Source organism: Artemia franciscana, chromosome 9 (genome assembly GCF_032884065.1).
Source record: "Artemia franciscana chromosome 9, ASM3288406v1, whole genome shotgun sequence".
Classification (NCBI taxonomy): Eukaryota; Metazoa; Arthropoda; class Branchiopoda; order Anostraca; family Artemiidae; genus Artemia; species Artemia franciscana.
Window position 1 is genome coordinate 30,395,857 of NC_088871.1, and position 20,004 is coordinate 30,415,860.

General features: G+C 35.5%; 2 protein-coding genes across 5 annotated transcripts in view; both read left to right on the forward strand.

Annotated features, from left to right (window-relative positions):
• LOC136031263 (uncharacterized) overlaps positions 1 to 20,004 on the forward strand; it is a 437,122-nt gene that overhangs the window by 114,782 nt on the left and 302,336 nt on the right. The gene's annotated exons all lie outside the window — the stretch shown is intronic.
• LOC136031264 (lachesin-like) overlaps positions 1 to 20,004 on the forward strand; it is a 113,857-nt gene that overhangs the window by 3,952 nt on the left and 89,901 nt on the right. For 2 of the 4 annotated variants that reach the window (XM_065710695.1, XM_065710692.1), the window contains exons 2-3: positions 2,892 to 2,971; positions 5,914 to 6,032. In XM_065710695.1, coding sequence (XP_065566767.1) covers positions 2,893 to 2,971; positions 5,914 to 6,032 — 198 coding nt within the window. In that variant the 5' untranslated portion in view covers position 2,892. The remainder of the gene's footprint in view (positions 1 to 2,891; positions 2,972 to 5,913; positions 6,033 to 20,004) is intronic. The other 2 variants (XM_065710693.1, XM_065710694.1) reach the window with 2 other exon arrangements.

Genomic DNA, 20,004 nt, shown 5'->3' on the forward strand with positions numbered 1-20,004 from the left:
CTACAGTTCTTTACCACGAACTGTTTGATAAATGCAGGCACAGTTTACATAAATATCGGACTAACTCGATCAGGAGTAAATCTTAAGGGTTAGATTTCCACATTCTACGAGTGAAAGATGCGAAGATGCTGATGTGAAAGATGTTGAACTTTAGGTTCCCCTGTATTTACTTCATAATCCATTTTTTTTAAAAAGACAACAGTTGGGGGTAGATAAATTGAAAATACCCTGTATTATGGAAATTTTTTTCGCTCCCCTACACTTTGGTGAATTAAAACCTTTGTGTTTCTATATCCTAAGAGATGCCATATTTATGGAGGGGAAGCTACCAGATTTGACCACCCTCCCTTCCCTTAAATTTTGTCAGACTCGTAAACATGTAAGAAAGTGCCTATAAGCAAATTTTTGATGTTTTTTAAAGTTTTTCTTTGTGCCTGCTCTGAACCCCCCTCCCCCCTAAAAGGAATATGGATATACTCTTAATCTTGAGGGACTTTTTTAGATGAATGGAAAACAGCCCAAGTTTTGGCCATTTTTAAGAGGGGGCATGAAAAATTAAAGATATGAAAATCGAGAATGGGATTTTCAAGGCCACAAAAAACACTAAATGAACAAAACGAATATGTTGAGAGGACAAACACCTCCCAGCTTCAGTGCTACAAGAAAAAGTTAGAAAACAATCGTTGAAATTTTATGAGGGTATTGGTTTACCAGAAAAATCAGAAAAAAAACAAATGAAAAAACAAACAACATGGAAAACCAACAGAGAAAAAAAACAAACGAAAACCAAGATTGGAAGATTTAAGAAAAAACAAACTAAAAATCAAACAACACAGAGATTCAATAAAAACAACAAGCAAATAAAATTCAAAATAAACAAAATTAAAAACTTAGACCTAAAAGCCAAAACACCTAAATTAAACATCTAACAGCTCACCAATAACTACAATTACCTAACGCCTATGCTATTTACTCGATACTAAATCCTTTATTGAATTTGCAAAAAAGGAAGTCATTATCCAGGTGAGGGAACATACTTAGCTACCTCGGGATAAAAACTATGTCACATATTGTCTAGTTTTTATCAGTGTTTCTTTACACTAGCTCCTTTGGATCAGAGGGGTTGGGGAACGAGTCGATTAATGACAAGGTGGGTAAAACATAAAAGATCAAGTTATTTCCGATTGTAGCACTTTTTCCTCTTCCCGAGATCTCTTGAAAAATTATAAAAAAGAAGGGTTGCATATTTTGCTAAGGAAAAACATCTTTTGCTAAAAACCGAATTCGGTTCAGATGTAAAGTTTGGGGTATTTCTCTTAGGAAATACCGTCACATCTGTCCCAGTGTGGGGTGGTCTAGCCTCCACAAGGACAAGACCATGGGTAGCGTGGTTGGCAGAGTTCATATCTACTCATGATGTTGCTAAGACTACTTTAATTAACAAATAAACAATATACAATACTAATACACACTCGTGAACAGTCTTTCTCCTCTTGGACGGTCTTTCTCTTTCTCGTTAGTGCATCCTCTTGACGTTGTGGAGAATTCGAGCTATTGTCAACCATTTGGCCAATTTAGAGTCAGGGTCCCAATTCTGACTTCAGATGCGCACATGGAGTCATTCTAGTTTAACATACCCCTCCTGAAAAAAAATACCCCCCTTTCCCAAACAAAAAATTCTGGATACGCCTTCGCCTTGTAGTCTTTTTTTATTTTAGTTCTTGTTTAATAGTGGGTTTCTCTACGGCCTGCGCTAGGACCCGTATTATTTCTGATACATCAATGATTTTTCAAAGTGCTTAAAGTGCAAAACTAATTTGGTCTTGATTTCCCCTGATGATAGTGCCATTGGTTGAAGCTGGAATGTCATCCGTCTTGGCAAATCTTTAATGAGACAGCGACTTGGTTGTATATCTAGATACAACCGTAGACATAGAACAATAGAACATAGAACATAGACCTAGAACAATAGAGACAGCGACTTGGTTATTGCTCTATTGGAACCACCCAGCTGGAAAATAATCAAAAACAGAGTTTTATGAATTCTTATGAAGAGTTTTATGAAGAGTTTATGAAGAGTTTTATGAAGTTTTAAATCACAGCAAACAGTTGAAAAATAAGCCTAAAGCGCCTAAGTACTCTTTATCAGACACTTTTTACCACTGAGAACGACTGACTGTCTGACTCTTCCGAGGCTAAGCTGAATTGTCATTTCTGCTATTTCTCATCGTCATATACTTTTGGTGAAATGGTGTAGATTTTCACATATTCTATTATTTTTATTTATTTTCATATTAATTAAAAATTTCTACCTTATGAAATGAATATCTTGTGGAATAAGAAATAGTTTGCAACTGGATCAAAAGAATTTACTAGCCCGAAAAATCGAAAGTTGACTGTCTCTAGACTCAAATCTAGAAACTTTAATTCACGCGTTTATTCCACTTAAAACATTTTCAAATGGATAGAAATACCTGAAACATAAAAAATTTTATTCAGAAACGTCACTTAGTAATTAGCAAAAATTACACTATTTATTTCTATCCAGGAATGTATGCTATTAATTTCTAGCAATTGACTCGTATATTTCACGTATTTTATTTTTACCGAAAATGTCCCTAATCATGCAGAGCTTGGATACACAGGGATACAAAACGGAGGAAGGTTTGTCACGAAATCTTAATACATATTAGGAGAGTTAAAAAGAAAAACTGTTAGCCGAGTTTTAAGGAGAATTTCCCTAGATTGAACTTACCGGGAGAATTTAGTTGAAAGCTCAAAGTGTCCCTGGTTGTCCTCATTATCTCCTAGCTATCCCAAGACCAATCAAATCGGATTTAGTAAGATCTAATTGAGCTGTTAATAAAGTGATCGATCAACGTCTTTTCTAGGATGAAAAGAGGATACATAGAAGACAGGATTTACTTTGTTTTGATTACACTCATGTTAAGCGACGGATACTTGACAAAAGGTTTGTTTGTAGTTTTTACGTTTGAAATTCTTTGGCGTTAGGGCGCCAAGTGGATGATTACATGAATCAACTGTTTAGCATTGTGAAATATTAAATAAACACTTTCTTTTGTCCCGACATTTAAATAAACTGAATCTACTTTGGAATGAATTCTATATAGTGTAAACATTAGAAATACTTCGAATTCAACCGTGAATTACTATTATCTACGTAATCTTTTGCTCATCAGAATCCACTTGTTTGGTGAATCTATATAATGGAAATAAAATGGATTACTGAAAAAGAGACCAAACTATTAGTTCACTTTTAAACATAAAAAATGAAATTAAAGTCTAAAATCACGGTGAGTTTGATAAAAAGTCAGCTTAAAACTTTGTCCTCAAGAAATTGTAAAGTGAAAAGAAGCCAATTTGAAAATTATTACGCTTATTTTTTTTCGAAAAAGAAAAAGTCGGAAGCATTGAAAAAGCGAAAAAAAATGGTATCAACTTCAGAAATATCTTGAACAGATTGTACTTGCATGAAATAATATCTAGGCTAAAACCTTGGTTGTAACCGATTGTGCAAAAAAGAGGAAAAAAAGCAAAAAGAAAACGTCTTAAGAAATAGACAGTTGGCAATTTTTTGCTCAAATTTAAGCTGAGAAGGGTCGAACCGTTTATGATTATGATGGTATATGGTAAGCAAAGAGCCACCCTCTCATTAGAATCTGAAAAAATGGACTGTCTACAGCAGTGTATACATCAAAAGAATCTGCCTTTAATGTGAATTCCAAGTACTATAGATTAATTAATTTATAGTATCAATTAAAACATATATCTCTACGAAGTTTTTTGAGGGGGAATGGGGAGCTTCGGATGAAAGCTTAGGACCCATGGGGCTAGATAAACCCCTCCTGTTATAATCCCCAAATGATCAGTACTGCTCGATGAGTCGAAAATATTACAAAACTATTATACTCATGATATTGGGAAAGGATAAGGCATCTTTGTCACAGGGGAATTGCATTGGGCAATTCAACTGTACAGACGAATTGTTATTCAGACGAGGACCATTTTGATTCTTTAATTTAGGTACATGGTCAAAACAATGGACGGAATTTATACTTACCGTGTTTTGGTTTAGGACAGCCATCTGACAATTACGTAAGGGCATTTCCTAGTCAGTGTTCGAACAAGCACAGATTAAAAGTGGTGCGATGCGTCTACACTTGTATAGCTATGGGTAAGGGAGTGATAAGGTTCAGACCCGAGAAACCGTGATTATATTGATCGTAATCTGTGCACAATCATTATTTCAACAAAATGCACTTTTATTTGTTTCAAAACAAAAAATTGTGTTCAAATGTTCTGAACTTCAATCCTGTTGAGGTTTCAATGGTAAACATTGAATCATTTAAAACCGTTCCAAAAGAAATTCTGGGATCGTTCGACATTTAGGTCCCAAGTGAATCCTGGAAGATAGTGAGTCATCTGTGAGTCATGATAGTCATATGATAGTCGAGATGAGTCAGTCGTCAGTGAGTCAAAAAGGTACATACTTATATTTTGAATTTAGTGCTAGATGGGAATCAAGTGGGCTTGGATAGAAAAGCTTTAATTTTGTGGCTTCTGTAACGCAGATTGGATATCTTCTTCTGGTTTCGGTTTCAATAAGGTGTGATCCATGAACTATACCGTTTATACTAGTTATATATAGATATAATTTGAGGATTATTCCCATGGTTAAGACGTATCATGTCACCTCCAAAGGCAACCTATTAGGATCTTTCACTCGTTACAATTAAATTGACTTTAATGAATTTTGGAACCTGCCCTATTTGTCACTCTTCTATGCCTAGGGAATAGTAAAGGATGGTTGGAATACCCTGTCGTCGCTTTTGGCCCTCAAATAGAGCGCTATAGATTATGATTTTTAATTATTTAGTCATTTACCAAGTTTCTATGACATCTGCTCTAGAAATCAAGCACTATTTGAGAAAAATGTAATTGTGTTTTTTTTTGTATCGGAAAGTAATACTTCAATCTAAATGAATTTGAATAATTAACAGGTACTAAATTGAGACTTGTTAATTTGGAAGATTGGGTGAAGGTTCAAAACGGGTAGTTTGTTTAAAGCTTTATATTCCTTTAGAACACCAAAGTTCTTACACGAATCTAAATTTAACAATATGTAACTGTATCTATGAAACCTCTGTTGTATATCGGCTGCTTGCATAGTTTGAGCCCCTTTCCCCTGAGATTACGTACGTAATATTGACCTTTTGGCACATTTTTAGGTGTTTTTTCATTACAATAGGCCGTCTAGAAATCTTGATCTGATGCCAACTGAGACCAGGGAAGAGGTGAACAGCTGCACAGGCTGGTTTAAAGAGACGTTACGTTACCCAATTGTTGCCCTTAAAAAGGACACTAAAACTTTAGATTTGTAATTAAGTTGTAATAAAATGTAATAAAATATAATACTTCAGAAACAAATTTGGGCTATATATTTCCATATTAGGGGGTGGGGTTGAAGTACAGCGGGTCTGCATGCCAGTGTTTCAGGTATAATTATTCTGCATATTATGTAGTAAGAATTGTTTTCTAACTGAATAATATAATGTGACTAACTTCATAATGTTAGACTAAGAAGAGGCTCGATATCGCTTTTTACATTGCTTTATAGAAACCTTTTTTTTGAAAAAGTGTTTTAAGCTAATTAAAAAGGAAAAGAAGATGATAATGAAATAATCAGTTTGAACCTATAGCAAAAAGTAAATTGTAATATATTATATTATAATATATTGTATAATATATCCCTGAACTATTAATTTTCTTATTCCTTAGAAAAGGGACGGACTGTGATTCTTTCTGTATAACGAAAAATAAAAGAAGTTGGAATTATTTTATTACTAACTAGATCATAATTTTTTTACTGGAAAACTTGTCTTTATTTTTCAGCAGATTATTTGGATAACTTTGGGGGGCCAGAATTTGGCTCACATATGAAAAATATAACTGTGATACAAGGAAGAGAAGCAGTGTTTACCTGTACCGTAAGAAAACTTGGACAACACAAGGTAAGTTTTTTTCTGGATAAAAGGTCTGGCTGGAGCTGCCTCATGGCCAGACTTTAGTTCTGCACCATATTGCAGATTACCTCCTATTAGCCTTTTTTCCCTTAGCCTTATGATTCGTTTCAAAACTTTTTCTTAATAATTCATGAATAACTAGTTCCTGTCCTTTTCTAATTAGCTGGCCAAAGATAAATATCCAGTAGTTTGCAGTATACAACTTATTTTCTGGAATCAAATGAAAGCTTGGGCCCCCAGGGGAAAGGGCCAAATCTATGGATAAAAGCCCATTATATATATACAGAACCATATAGGCTACAACATAAGGGATAAAACAGTTATTATGTCTTTTTGAAAATAAAATTTTACAAATATTATACCCAATAGTATTCTATTTTTTTTTTAACAAAATGAAAACAAGAATGAAACACTATGCGTAAAGCATATTTAAAAAAAAGTATATACATTGTATTTTTTTGAAACTTACATCTTGGACAGAATTCAGTACCTATAAAATTAGGGTCCGAAGGGCCTTCATTGTTGTTTTTTTTTCAGAGGAATAACTATTTCCTTTATTCAGTTTAAGACTTTTGGTGGAAAGAAAATATGAATTTCGGAGCGATAACCGTACTTGTATATGCTGAATAGTTACTTTTCGTCTTAAGTTTTACTGTCATTTTTTATTTTCATTTGGAAAAACTTAAATCATTTGCTAATTACATGTGAAAGTCGCTTTTTTTTTAGCAAAATGATTTTTCATCTTTTTATTTGCTTTAAAGTTCAAGATCTTATACTTCATATTGTGAAATTCTTGATGATGGTTATGAATTCGGGAGAAAATTGTCAATATCATCTGCTAGTGGCACTGATTGCGTCTGCGGTTAATATACCAAAATAAACAAAAGAACTCCTTAACTAGCCATTTAAGCTACTAGCGAAGGCACAGAAAATAAATTACGTTGTTTTACTCTATTATTAAAAAGATGGCACCAAAAGGCCTATCCTGTATTGTCTGCCTTTTGATTAACCCTAGTAAGTTTTGTCTCAATCCACAAAGTTTCTAAGACCCCCTCCCTTCCATAGAAAGTGGCAAGGGAGAAGTAATACATTGAGGAAATATAGCTCATTACTTAGGTAGCGCTGGAGCGCTGCCTCTGATTCTTCATGGCGTCTAGAGTAAATCATTTTAAAGAGATTTAGAAAGCTGTACCTGTCCCCTAAGTTTCTGATTATCATAAAATGGATGGTGATCATTTTCATACGGTTCTTCTTCCACCCTAGACGATACCCCTGGCCAAATCTTTGGATATTACCCCTCCACTGTTAAGAAGTTCAAATGACGTAATTGAATAAAGTTCAAATACTCAGCAATCTGATAAGAATTAGGGCTGCATAAATAGAGCTTAATATATTGTCGCTGTCCTTCCTAAAGTTTGAGCATGGAAACTTAATGCCTGTAAGATATTTCACAAAGCCCTTTAAACTGTTCTCAAGAACACTTGCAACGAAAAATAGAGCTTAATATATTGTCGCTGTCCTTCCTAAAGTTCGAGCATGGAAACTTAATGCCTGTAAGATATTTCACAAAGCCCTTTAAACTGTTCTCAAGAACACTTGCAACGAAAAATAGAGCTTAACATATTGTCGCTGTTCTTCCTAAAGTTTGAGCATGGAAACTTAATGCCTGTAAGATATTTCACAAAGCCCTTTAAACTGTTCTCAAGAACACTTGCAACGAAAAATAGAGCTTAATATATTGTCGCTGTTCTTCCTAAAGTTCAAGCATGGAAACTTAATGTCTCTAAGATATTTCCCAAAGCCTTTTAAGCTGTTCTCAAGAACACCTGAAACGAAACATAGAGCTTAATATATTGTCGCTGTCCTTCCTAAAGTTCGAGCATGGAAACTTAATGCCTCTAAGATATTTCCCAAAGCCCTATAAGCTGTTCTCAAGAACAGTTGCAATGAAAATTTTTATTTTGCTCATTGTCAAAATGTGAGTAAGTAAGGTGATGTGTGTTTAACTACAGTGTGGCATCCTCCTGATCTATTGCATCCCCTCTGTTGATCTTCTGAGTTTCGAGGACAGTCTCAGAATCATGAAAACGGCAAGTAGGATTTTCAGGCGTGGCAGCGCTGATTTCCATTACTTAGGCGTTATAAATGACTATAATTATAAAATTATAGCTATTACTTCGTGATAGTAAAATATGTGTAGCAGCGATAGAAAACATTATATACTAGCTGACTATTAAGCAGTGCATCTGAATCATATAGTTTACAATAGCATAAAGCTGGATTGTCAGTGGGATTAGGTATTTCCTTTTTTGTTTATGCTTATTTCAACGTTTTAACTAAAATAACTACAGACCACGGGTATTCTTTTAGTGCCAAAATGGAGGCCCTCTTTTACCATAGTATCTTCCTTGACTCTTATTTATTCCTCTTCGGCAAAACAGAAATAAAAATAAAGCACAAAGAGTTGTGTAAAACTACAGTTGCTCTAAATATACAATCACGATAGCTGTTAGAACAAGAAAATGTTTCCTTAAATCCTCATTTTATTCTTGAAAATTTGGAGTAAGGGGTTTCATTCCAATAGCATGTCTTTTAAGTAATACAGTTTGACTACAAAAATTAGAAATGTCCATTTAAAACAAATTGGAAAGAGCTATACAGAAGGCGTCTATTGCCATACCTACTATTGAGAACTGCAAGAGCCAATTTGTGGTTTTACGAATAACGTGTCCTTTATTGATAATCTTATATTGGAATATTTTGAGAGAAAATATAAAATTGAATGCAATTTGATGTCTCATAATCCCGTTTGATCTATAGATTACATTAAATTTGATTGACTGCAGTCACAAAACAGAATTCAAACGTCCATGTTAGATTTACACGAGAGAAACTTCCTATACTACTTCATTATCGGTAATAGATCAACTGCTGTGAAGGGTTAACCTGTCTCAATTTTTTATTTTTCTGTTTATTCGTGTTTACAAAATCAGACAATAAAAAACACTAATCAACCTTATTTTCAAACAGTTCGTGGTAACGAACTGTAGTAAGGAGCGACCCGGCTCAATAGTAAACGAAACTCTAAAAAACGGAATTTTGATACTAAAATGATTTTAAATATATAAGTTTCATCAAATTTAGTTTTTGTCATCAAAAGTTACGAGCCTGAAAAAAATTACCTTATTTTAGAAAATAGGGAAAAACACCCTCTAAAAGTCATAGAATCTTAACGAAAATCACACCATCGCATTTGGCGTATCAGAGAACCCTATAGCAAAATTTTCAAGCTCCTATCTACAAAAATGTGGAATTTCGTATTTTTTGCCAGAAGACAAATCACGGGTGCGTGTTTATTTGTTGTTTTTTTTTTTTTTTTTTTTCCCAGGGGTCATCATATCGACCAGTGGTCCTAGAATGTTGCAAGAGGGCTCATTCTAACGGAAATGAAAAGTTTTAGTGCCCTTTTTAAGTGACCGAAAAAATTGGAGGGCACCTAGGCCCCCTCCCACGCTCATTTTTTCTCCAAAGTCGACAGATCAAAATTTTGAGATATCTGTTTTGTTCCGAATAGTCAAAAACCTTAATAACTATGTCTTTGGGAATGACTTACTCCCCCACAGTCCCTGGGGGAGGGGCTGCAAGTTACAAACTTTGACCAGTGTTTACATATAATAATGTTATTGGGAAGTGTACAGTCGTTTTCAGGGGATTTTTTTGGTTTTGGGGGTGGGGTTTTGGGGAGGGGGATATGTGGGAGGATCTTTCCTTGGAGAAATATGTCATGGGGGAACAGAAATTCAATGAAAAGGGCGCAGGATTTTCTATAATTACTATAAAAAAACAATGAAAAAATAAACATGGAAAAGTTTTTTTCAATTGAAAGAAAAGAGTAGCATTGAAACTTAAAACGAGCAGAGATTATTACGCATATGAGGGGCTCTAAAACTACTTAGCATAAAGAGAGAGGTATTTAGGAGGAGATAAATACCTCGCTCTTTATGCTATAATATTTTTAGTAATTTCAACTATTTATTCTACGGCCTTTCTGATTCAGGGGTCATTCTTAAAGAATTGGGACAAAACTTACGATTTAGTGTAAAGAACGAGGTATTAACGAGGGTACAAACCCCCTCATATACATAATAAAAATTAAAGAATATAAAAGTTTGTTACGTAAGTTAATTCTAAAGTTACGTATATTTTTTGCTAATAAAAAAATTCGTTAAAAATTAAAATTAATAGTTGCCTTTTTATGTAACCGAAAAAGTGCATGGCAACTAGGCCTCCTTCCCCATCCCTTATTTCTCAAAATCGTCTGATCAAAACTAAGAGAAAGCCATTTAGCCAAAATAGGAATTAATATGCAAATTTCATTTTAATAATTTACGTATGGAGAGTCAAAATCAAACATGCATTAATTCAAGAACGTTCAGAAATTACATAGAAAAAAAAAGTTTTTTTAACTGAAAGTAAGGAGTGACATTAAAACTTAAAACGAACAGAAATTACTCCGTATATGAAATGGATTGTCCCCTCCGCAATCCCTCGCTCTTTACGCTAAAGTTTGACTCTTTGCCACAATTCTGTTTTTTAAAACAATTAAAAGCTTTAGCGTAAAGAGCGAGGGATTGCGGAGGGGACAATCCATTTCATATACGGAGTAATTTCTGTTCGTTTTAAGTTTTAATGTCGCTCCTTACTTTCAGTTAAAAAAACTAGTTTTTTTTATGTAATCATTATATAAGTCGATCTTTTTCTATGGATTGACTCATCAGTGCCCTACCAAAAAAGGAGTTTCTTAAACAGGTGCCATAGATATCTATCTTCATTAAACTAGAAACCTCTTGTTTTTTCAATTAATACTAATAATAAATTTCCAATATTTACAGCTTACCAAATAACGCTGGATGGGCTTAATAGAGCTGTCAGGTAGCCAATTAACCTTTTTCCGGAATGAAAGGGTCATAGGTCGCTGAGAAATGGCTAGAGATTATAATGAAACAAATTAATTAGAGACAATACTATCTTCAGTAAAATGATAATTTATCGGAATAAGATTAACTGACATGCATCGTTCTTAAAATTGATAAAAAATAAATGTCTTTGATAAGAGGTGAACTTAGAAAGAGCAATATTAAAACTTAAAACAAGCGATAATAGTCACGTAATAAGTTAAACACCAAACGAAAAGAAATTCTTATGAATTAATAAGTTAAGCCTAAAACGAACATAAATTTAAATGAATAATCTCGTCAAAATATAAAATAATAATAAAATTTAAAATCCAAAATAAACAGGAATTAATACAAAGCTTCAAGTAAAATTAGAAAGACCAGAAAATGTTGGAGATATGAGAGGGGACACAGCCCTTCGAGCCCTAAATGCCAGTGCCACCGTTCACACTACTAACAATGGTCCATATTTTGGGTAGAGTGGTTTTACTGTCATAACATCAGCAACAACAAGACTACAAAATAAAATTACAAAACTAATCAAAGTTTACAAATTAGAACTATTTCAAATGTAAATGGTACCACCTTCCCCGCCCCCGTACCCTCTAAAATAATTGAGTGTCATTTGTGCTGTACTGAAAACGATGTGCCTTTCAAAGAATGTGGTGTGTGTCTGTTCAAAAATCACCAACAAAAGAAAAATAAAAAAATCACAATACCACTAAGAATTACAGGGGCAATTTTCGTTGAACTAGGCAATTTTCTTAGAATATTGCAAATATAAGCTTTAGAATAAAACTTTTCATTTTGATTGTATTTCATTCAACGCGTGGAAATTTGATGCCCAAATAAAAATTTTAGGATGATCATCGGTAACTTTTGAAACCATCTGCTAAGTTTGTTGAAGCGATTTTTTAAACTGACAAATCAACAGACGATTTAACGTTTAGTTTTATATACATTAACTAGGAAGAATGTATGAATAAAAAATTAAGTAAAAAAACGTAAGTAAGTAAAACGGCACTAGACCCTTAAGGTCCAAACCGGCGGTGCTGATCTTCGTTTCATGACCCTTCAGCCAGGAAGTGTAATGGGGGGTTGGGGGCCTGCCACCCTGTGCTTTCACACACCCTTCCTGCTTACCTTCCCCAGATTTCTCCAGGTACCCATTTAGAGCTGGGTCAACTCTGGCTGAGCTCACAGAGTCACGCCACTGACCCCCGTCCCAAACTAAATAACTGGTCACAACTGGGATTGAACCCTTGCCCCTTGGACACAGAGTAAAGAGTGATGTGGGCACAATGTATTATTTTTTTTCTGACCAAGGCACTTCGTATAGAAGGAGTGGAAGTTATAAGTTCTAGTGCCTTTTTTAAGAGTCAAAACTGATTGGAAGGCAACCAGCCGCAGCCCCATCATTTCCCCAAACACATCCAATGAAAATTTTAAGATAGGCATTTTGTTCATCATTGTTGAAGGGTCCAGTAATTATCGTTTGGGATGACTAATGACTACCCCCCCTCCACAGTCCTCAGGGCACGGGCTATAAGTTATGCTAGTTACATAGCACTCGTACGGGATTCTGATTATCGGATATTTTTCTGGGCTTGGTTTGTTTTGATGGGCGTTTTCGGGCTGAAAAACCTCTTCCTAGCTAATTTATCTACTATGGGCTGCCTTCCCATAGTAGCATAATATATGTAGGCATGAATATATAATGAGTCGGAGGTAATGGGCTTGGGACTGTCTGTGCAGGATTTCGACTCTTGTTGATAGAAGAGCATCGTTAAGTGCTGAAAACCATGTTGTGACCAAGATGGACCCAGGATTGCACAAAGCCTCCAACTTACTGGAGGTCCCAGGGACTTCTTGTTGTCCGGTTCTAAGCCGGCTTAAGCGCTTCGGTGTAGACTTGAGAAGATATGTTGGTCCCCATCCTGCACTGGTATCCGGGATCACTGCTTTTCTTGAGGCCAAAATAATTTCAAAGATTTAAAGAACATGAAAATTGGAACTTGGAATGTTACGACGTTAAAAAATGAATATCGCATCGACATTTGACTGACGAATTCAGACGGTTTGAACTGGATTTATTAGAAGTTTCAAAAACTCATTTCCCAGGGGTAGGAAGCATGAAATTAGGTGATATAGAATTTGTTTACTCAGGCAGGAAGGATGGGGTACATAGACAGGGAGTAGGGCTCATGATGAATAAGGAAGCTGCTAAGTCTTGTTTAGGCTGGGAAGGTATTAATACTAGAATACTAATTGCTCATTTTATGACTAAAAACTTTAGGGTATCAGTTATAGTAGTATATGCCCCCATTGTACCAACTGATGGAGATACTAGTGACTCAGATGAATTTTACTTACAGTTACAGGAGCAAATAGACAGGGTACCAGGTAGAAATATGGTGTTTTTGCTAAGAGATTTTAATGCCCAGGTTGGTAATAGGGATAGATGGTATCCTAGCCTAGGTAAATTTGGTGTAGGAAAAGAAAACAGTAATGGCTATAGGCTTTTGCAATTTTGTAGGTATAACAACCTAGTTATAACCAATATGGTGTTTGGTCACAAAATAGCCCATAAGTTGACATGGTATTCACGTGATGGTAAGACAGCAAACCTAACTGATTATGTTATTGTAAACAGAAGACTAGCAGGATCAATACAAGATACTAGGGTGTATAGGAGTGCCGTTATTGATGTTAAAAGTAAAGATCACCATCTAGTAGTGTCTAAGGTTAATTTAAAGCTGAAATTTCGGAAGGGTAGCTCCCTCCCGGAAAGTTATGATGTCGGTAGACTTCAGGATGAAAATTTGAGAAAAAAAATTCCAGGAACAGTTGAGTAATAAACTTGAGAGTTTAAAATTTGACAATGTGGAAGATGGATGGAATAATTTCAGAAAAACAATTTGTGAAGTTGCTGATGGTGTCCTAGGGAAGAGTGCTAAGACTGCAACTAGGAATATTAGTGAAAAAGCTTTAGGTTTAATAGAGAGTAGAAGGGGTTTGTATAAGAATTATCTGAGTGATAGGTCGTATGAAAACAAAAGGAATGTAAAGAAAGTGGAGAATGCATTAAAATATGAACTAAGGAGATGTGAAGTGGAGGCGATGGATAAAATTGCTGAAGATCTGGAAGATGCGGCTAGACGGCATAATAGTAAACTATTATATTGGCATGTTAATAAATTGAAAGGGAGTAGCCAACCCGGACTAGTCCCAGTTAAACATAGAAATGGGGCCACAATTAGTGATAAGGAAAAAGTTAAAGAAAGATGGGTGGAACATTTTGAGAATGTGCTAAACCGAGATACAGTTGCAGGAAAAGATATAGATGAAAATGAAAAAGTTTGTGATACCTTGGATGTGAAGGAAGATTTGTTTAGTGAGGAAGAATTGGCGACAGTACTAAAAGGATTAAAAAATAATAAGGCCCCAGGTGCTGATAGTATGATTAATAAGTTTCTTAAATATGGTGGCTCTGAGGTTAGAAATAAGCTACTGAAGATTATAAACATGATTTTTGAAAAAGGGGAAGTACCCAATGATTTTAGGAAAACCTTAATTAAACCACTGTATACGAAAGGTGACAAGATTGAGTGTCGTAATTATCGAGGCATTAGTCTGGTCTCTGTAGGTAGCAAATTACTGAGTAATATGATACTTTTTAGACTGAGACATGTTGTAGACAAAGTTTTAAGGGAAGAACAATGCGGTTTTAGAAAAGGTAGAGGATGTGTTGACCATGTTTTCACTCTTAGGTTAATAATTGAGAAGTCCCTTCGTTGTCAAACACCTTTGGTCCTCAGTTTTATCGATTATGAGCAAGCTTTCGATTCTGTTGATAGAACAGCGTTAACAAAGGTCTTGTCGTTATATGGTATACCTGAAAAATACATTAAAGTGATTTGCGCTATGTATGAGAATAATACTGCTGCCGTTAAGGTAGGAAATGAGGTTAGCATTTGGTTTTGTATTAAATCGTGAGTTAAGCAGGGTTGTGTTCTATCCCCTTTATATGGATCATTTTGATGGACTTCGTCTTAAGGAGCACAGGAAAGGCAATTGGAGACCATAGAATCAAATGGCGAGGAAGAACGCTCCTGGACTTAGATTATGCTGATGATTTAAGCATATTAGATGAAAGTGTGAGCAAAATGAACGAATTTTTAGAGGTTTTACGAGTTCAGGGTGCTAAAATAGACTTGAAAACTAATGTTAAAAAGACTAAGTCACTAAGGCTAGGAATAAGTGAAGATGAACAGGTGACATTAGGTAACGAAAAGATTGATCAGGTTGGGAGCTTCAGTTACCTTGGTAGTATTATTAGTAAATATGGTGGGAGCAGTGAAGATCTTAAAAATAGAATTGCTAAGGCTCAGGGTGTTTTTTCAAAGTTAAAAAAAGTATGGAAGAATAGAAAGATAAGTCTACAAACCAAGATTAGAATATTGGAAGCTACAGTGATGACAGTGGTCAAATATGGCTCTGAAGCATGGGCACTCCGAAAAGCAGAGGAAAATTTACTAGATGTTTTCCAGAGAAATTGCCTACGGATTGTTCTGAGAACCCGGCTGACTGACCGTATTTCAAACATTAGGTTGTACGTAAAGTGTGGTTCAATCCCACTTTCTGGGGCTATAATGAAAGAAAGGTTGAGATGGTTAGGCCACGTTCTACGGATGAAGGATGACAGATTACCGAAGATTGTCCTTTTTGGCCAACCGTCTGGGGCTACACGGAAAGCAAGTCGTCCTTGTCTGGGTTGGGAGGATGTCATAAATAAAGATTTAAAGGAAATGGGAACTTCCTGGGAGGGTGTAAAGATGGAGGCTTTATATAGATTAGGTTGGAGGAGGAGCGTGCGGAGCTGCGTTGGCCTCAGGCGGCTTGGTGCTGCAGTGAGTTATTATTAGTAGTAGTAGTAGTAGTTGACTATTATTAACATTTAATGTTCTTATGGAAGGGATGGCTGTATGAGCTTCCGAGGGGAATCGTTTGATTGGAAATCAGAAGTTCTTGATCGATTTTAAGAATCAAAGTGATCGGAGAACAACTAGCCCCCCCCTCCCACGTCCTATTTTCCCCAAAAGCATCCAATAGATCTTTTTAAATAGCCTTTTGGTTCAAAAATAGGCCAAAGACCATATAACAAAGCCTTCGTGGTTGACACAACCCTCCAGAGCCTCGGGACAAGGGTTGTATGTTATGCCTCGGGGGCATATAAGTTTTTTATTGAAGAGTGCTCATTTGATAGAAAGTTTTAGATCCCTTTTGAGAGTCAAAAGTGACGAAAGGTGAACTAGCCCTCCAGGGCAAGATCAAGTAGGTTCATGGCCCGATTGAATTTTTTGTAGGGTCCTCTCTATATGTTAAATATTTAAATAAGATATACCTGCATAGTAGTTTACGCACGCAAACTTGTATGTAGTGCATATTGTCTCTTATATAATGTAAAATAAATTTAAAAAACGTTTTCCACAAAACAGGTTTTTGCTCAAAACACAGTTTGCACTTTACTGAAAAAAAAAAAAAAAAAAAAAAAAAACAAATAACAAATGACTGTGAGTTGTCAGTTTAATTGACCTACGCAGATGATTAATAAAGATTTGATTTTTTTTATGAAAGTAAGAAAAGTGAAAACATTTCAAACGTATTTTGTATTCAGTAAAGCGCAAATTTTGTTCTGGTCTTGAGAAGGTATGGGGATTATCAGCTTTACATATGCTAATTTTTGCGTTTGACTCAGCTCTTTATCGTAGTTTCTGTTTGTTTTGATTTTATTTATTTATTAATAGTGATTTGTGGTATTTTTACGCTTGGAAGGTCATTTGTCTTTATTTTTGCTCTTCTTGGCTTAATGAAGCTCCTTACTTTTCTTCGAAAAACTTGATTTGTGGAAAAAGTTTTTTAGGCTACTTTCTGTTCGTTTTTATTGACCTAGTTTTTTTGGTTTAAAATATTATGTTTTATATCTTTTCAGTTTTCTTCAATACGAATCTATATTTGGTATCTGCATGTTGGAGAGACTGTTTCAACAATTCTTAATCCTGACACAAATAGTATTTCTTAATTTAATTTTATAGCTTCTGAAGTTGACCTCAAAAATAAAACTTAAGTATCATTCCCAAAAGATTCTATCTATGCTCTTTGACAACCTGGATACACTTACACTCTACTTATTTATTTAAATTGTAAGAGCAGAAGTAGTATTCCCAAAAGTTTCGATTTAATACCCCCAGTCGTTCTCGATATATTGCTGAGGTGTCTTATTGGCAACCATAAACATAATGCCTTTTGACTGATTTTAAAGCAACATTTAGTTGTAAAGCATAATGGGCCTATTGAATAACTGTGGGGGGTTGACATGCCTAATATTCCTAAAGACATTTTTGCTGGACTGTTCCACAATCCTTAACAAAATGGCTGTTTCAAAGTTTTGACTGGATGCACTTGGAAAATGAATGGGCTTGAGAGATGGGCTGCTCGCCCTCCAATCTCTTCTTACTCTGAAAAAAGGAACCAGGGCTTTTAATTTTGAATTGAATAATATCTTCTAAATGTTTTAATGATGTTTCTAGCTATTTTAGTTTGGTGTTGCCTAAAATATTGCTTGTTTACCTTTTGAAAACCTACATGCATACAAGTTTTTCCTTTAATTGAAACTCCTAAACGTTCCCTAAAAGATTCATACATTTAGTGTCATTAGTTACATTAACTGTAGTGGTAGTATTGTGCCTTCTGGGTAGTTCAAAATCACCTGCAACTTACCCGCATAGGTCTAAATTAATGATACAAGTTGACATAACATAAATTGATAATGCGGTGAGGCTACATCCCCAAAGACATAATTACTGGATCTTTCCATAATGCTATTAGTTCTCTTAAAATTTTGATTGGATTTGTTCTGGGAAATGATAGAACTAGGGGAGGGGAAGATGGTTGTCCTCCTTTCACTTTTGATTCTTAAAAAGGACAATAGATCTTCCGATTTCAAATTGAATGAGCCAAATCCGATTCGAAGTTTATACGGCCATCTGTTCCATGAGACCTCATATGTCCGAAGCATAACTTACAACCCTTGCGTCTGGGCTCTGGAGGGTTTTGTCCACCTTAAAACCAGTGTTATACGCTCTTTGGACAATTTGAACAAAATCTATATCTCACAATTTTGATTGGATGCGTTGGGGAAAAAAGGCTGTCAGGAGGGGGGGCTAGTTGCCCTACATCAACTGCGAATTTTAAAAGGGAACTAGAACTATACATTTCCAATCAAATGAGCTTCTTTTAAGCTCAAACAAAAACGCCTTCCATAAAAAGCTTATATGCCCCCGGGAAATAACTTCAGCCCTGGCCCCTAGACTCTTGGAAATTGTAATAACCCCAAAGGCATTGCTATTTGATCTTCGGACTGCTTTTGAATAATTGGCTATCTCGAAATTTCAGTAATAGAGTACATAAAAAAATATAAATTTCTTAATATAATAGCTATTATATATAGTTACCAGTTATGAATCTTATTTTAGAACAAACCTTTATGTCTTATGTATTTTAACCAAAAATATCTGTTTTGCGTTCATTTTCCCATTGAAGACAAAATTTCCGGACCTTTCAGCTATGCTGAACAAAATGGCTATCTCAAAATTTTGATTAAATGTGCTTAGGAAATAAATTGGCCTGGGGGTGGGATTATCACCCCCCCAATTTATGTTGACCAATAAAAAGGGATCTAGCCCTTTCAATTTTCGATCGAATGAGCCTTTTTCGAAGTTTCTACGACAAAAAATGGCAATCTCAAAATTTCTGTCAGATGCTTTTCAAGAAAATACGAGGTGTGGGGGGGGGGTATCTACCCTTCAATCACTCTCAAACTTAAACAGAATTCTAGAATTTCTGATTATCAATTCAATGAGCCCACTCCACTGTTTATACGATCACCCTTTCTGTATAAACCTTATGTGCACCCACGTCATAACTTACAACCCTTGCTCTGAGGCCTATGGGGGAAGGTCATCCTCAAATATATAATTTCTGGACCTTTCAATTACTTTGAACAAAATGGCAATTTTAAAATTTTGATCGGATGCGTTTGGTGAAATGGTGGGCATGGGAGGAGGGTTAGTTGCCCTCCAATCATTTTCAACTATTAAAAATGGCACTAGCCTTTTCAGTTTACAATTGAATGAGCTCTTATCGAAGTTTCTACAAATAGCCATCTCAAAATTTCTATCACATACATTTCGGGAAAATACCAGGTATGTGGGGGGTATCCACCCTCTGATCACCATGAGCCTTAAAAAGGGCACTAGAACTTCTGATAAACACTACAATGAGCCCCTTCCAAAGATTACACGATCACCCTTTCTATATATACCCCATATGCCCTCAGGACATAGCTCACAACCATTGTCCTGAGGGCTGGGGGGGGGGTTGTCATCCTCAGAGACACAATATCTGGACCTTTTAATTACTTTGATAAAAATGACTATGTTAGACTTTTGATTAAATGTCTTTGGGGAGATGGTGGACAACGGAGGAAGGGTTTTGTTTCCCTCAAATCACGTTCGACTGCTAAAAAGGCATTAGATCTTTCAATTTCCAATCGAATCAGCTCTTTTCAAGTTTCTACGGCAGCAAATAATTATCTCGTAATTTCCATCGGATGAATTTCTGGAAAATCCGACGTGTGGAGGGGGGTATCCACCATCTGATCACTCTGAATTTTAAGAAGAGGCCTGAAATCTCTGATTGTCAATCCAATGAGCCCCCTCCGAAGTTTATAAATCACCCACGCTATATGTAACTTATATGCCGCCCAGGCATATAAGAAGGCATTCATTGAATGAATGTTAGTTCAGTACTGAACTAACATTCATTCAGTGAACATCTGTATTTGCACAATACAATTTTGAGCCGGATTCACTCTGACAAGTAAATTCTTTGATATTTTTTCAATGAATTCGGAGTAATAGCATCATTTTTGCGAGCGCTGTACA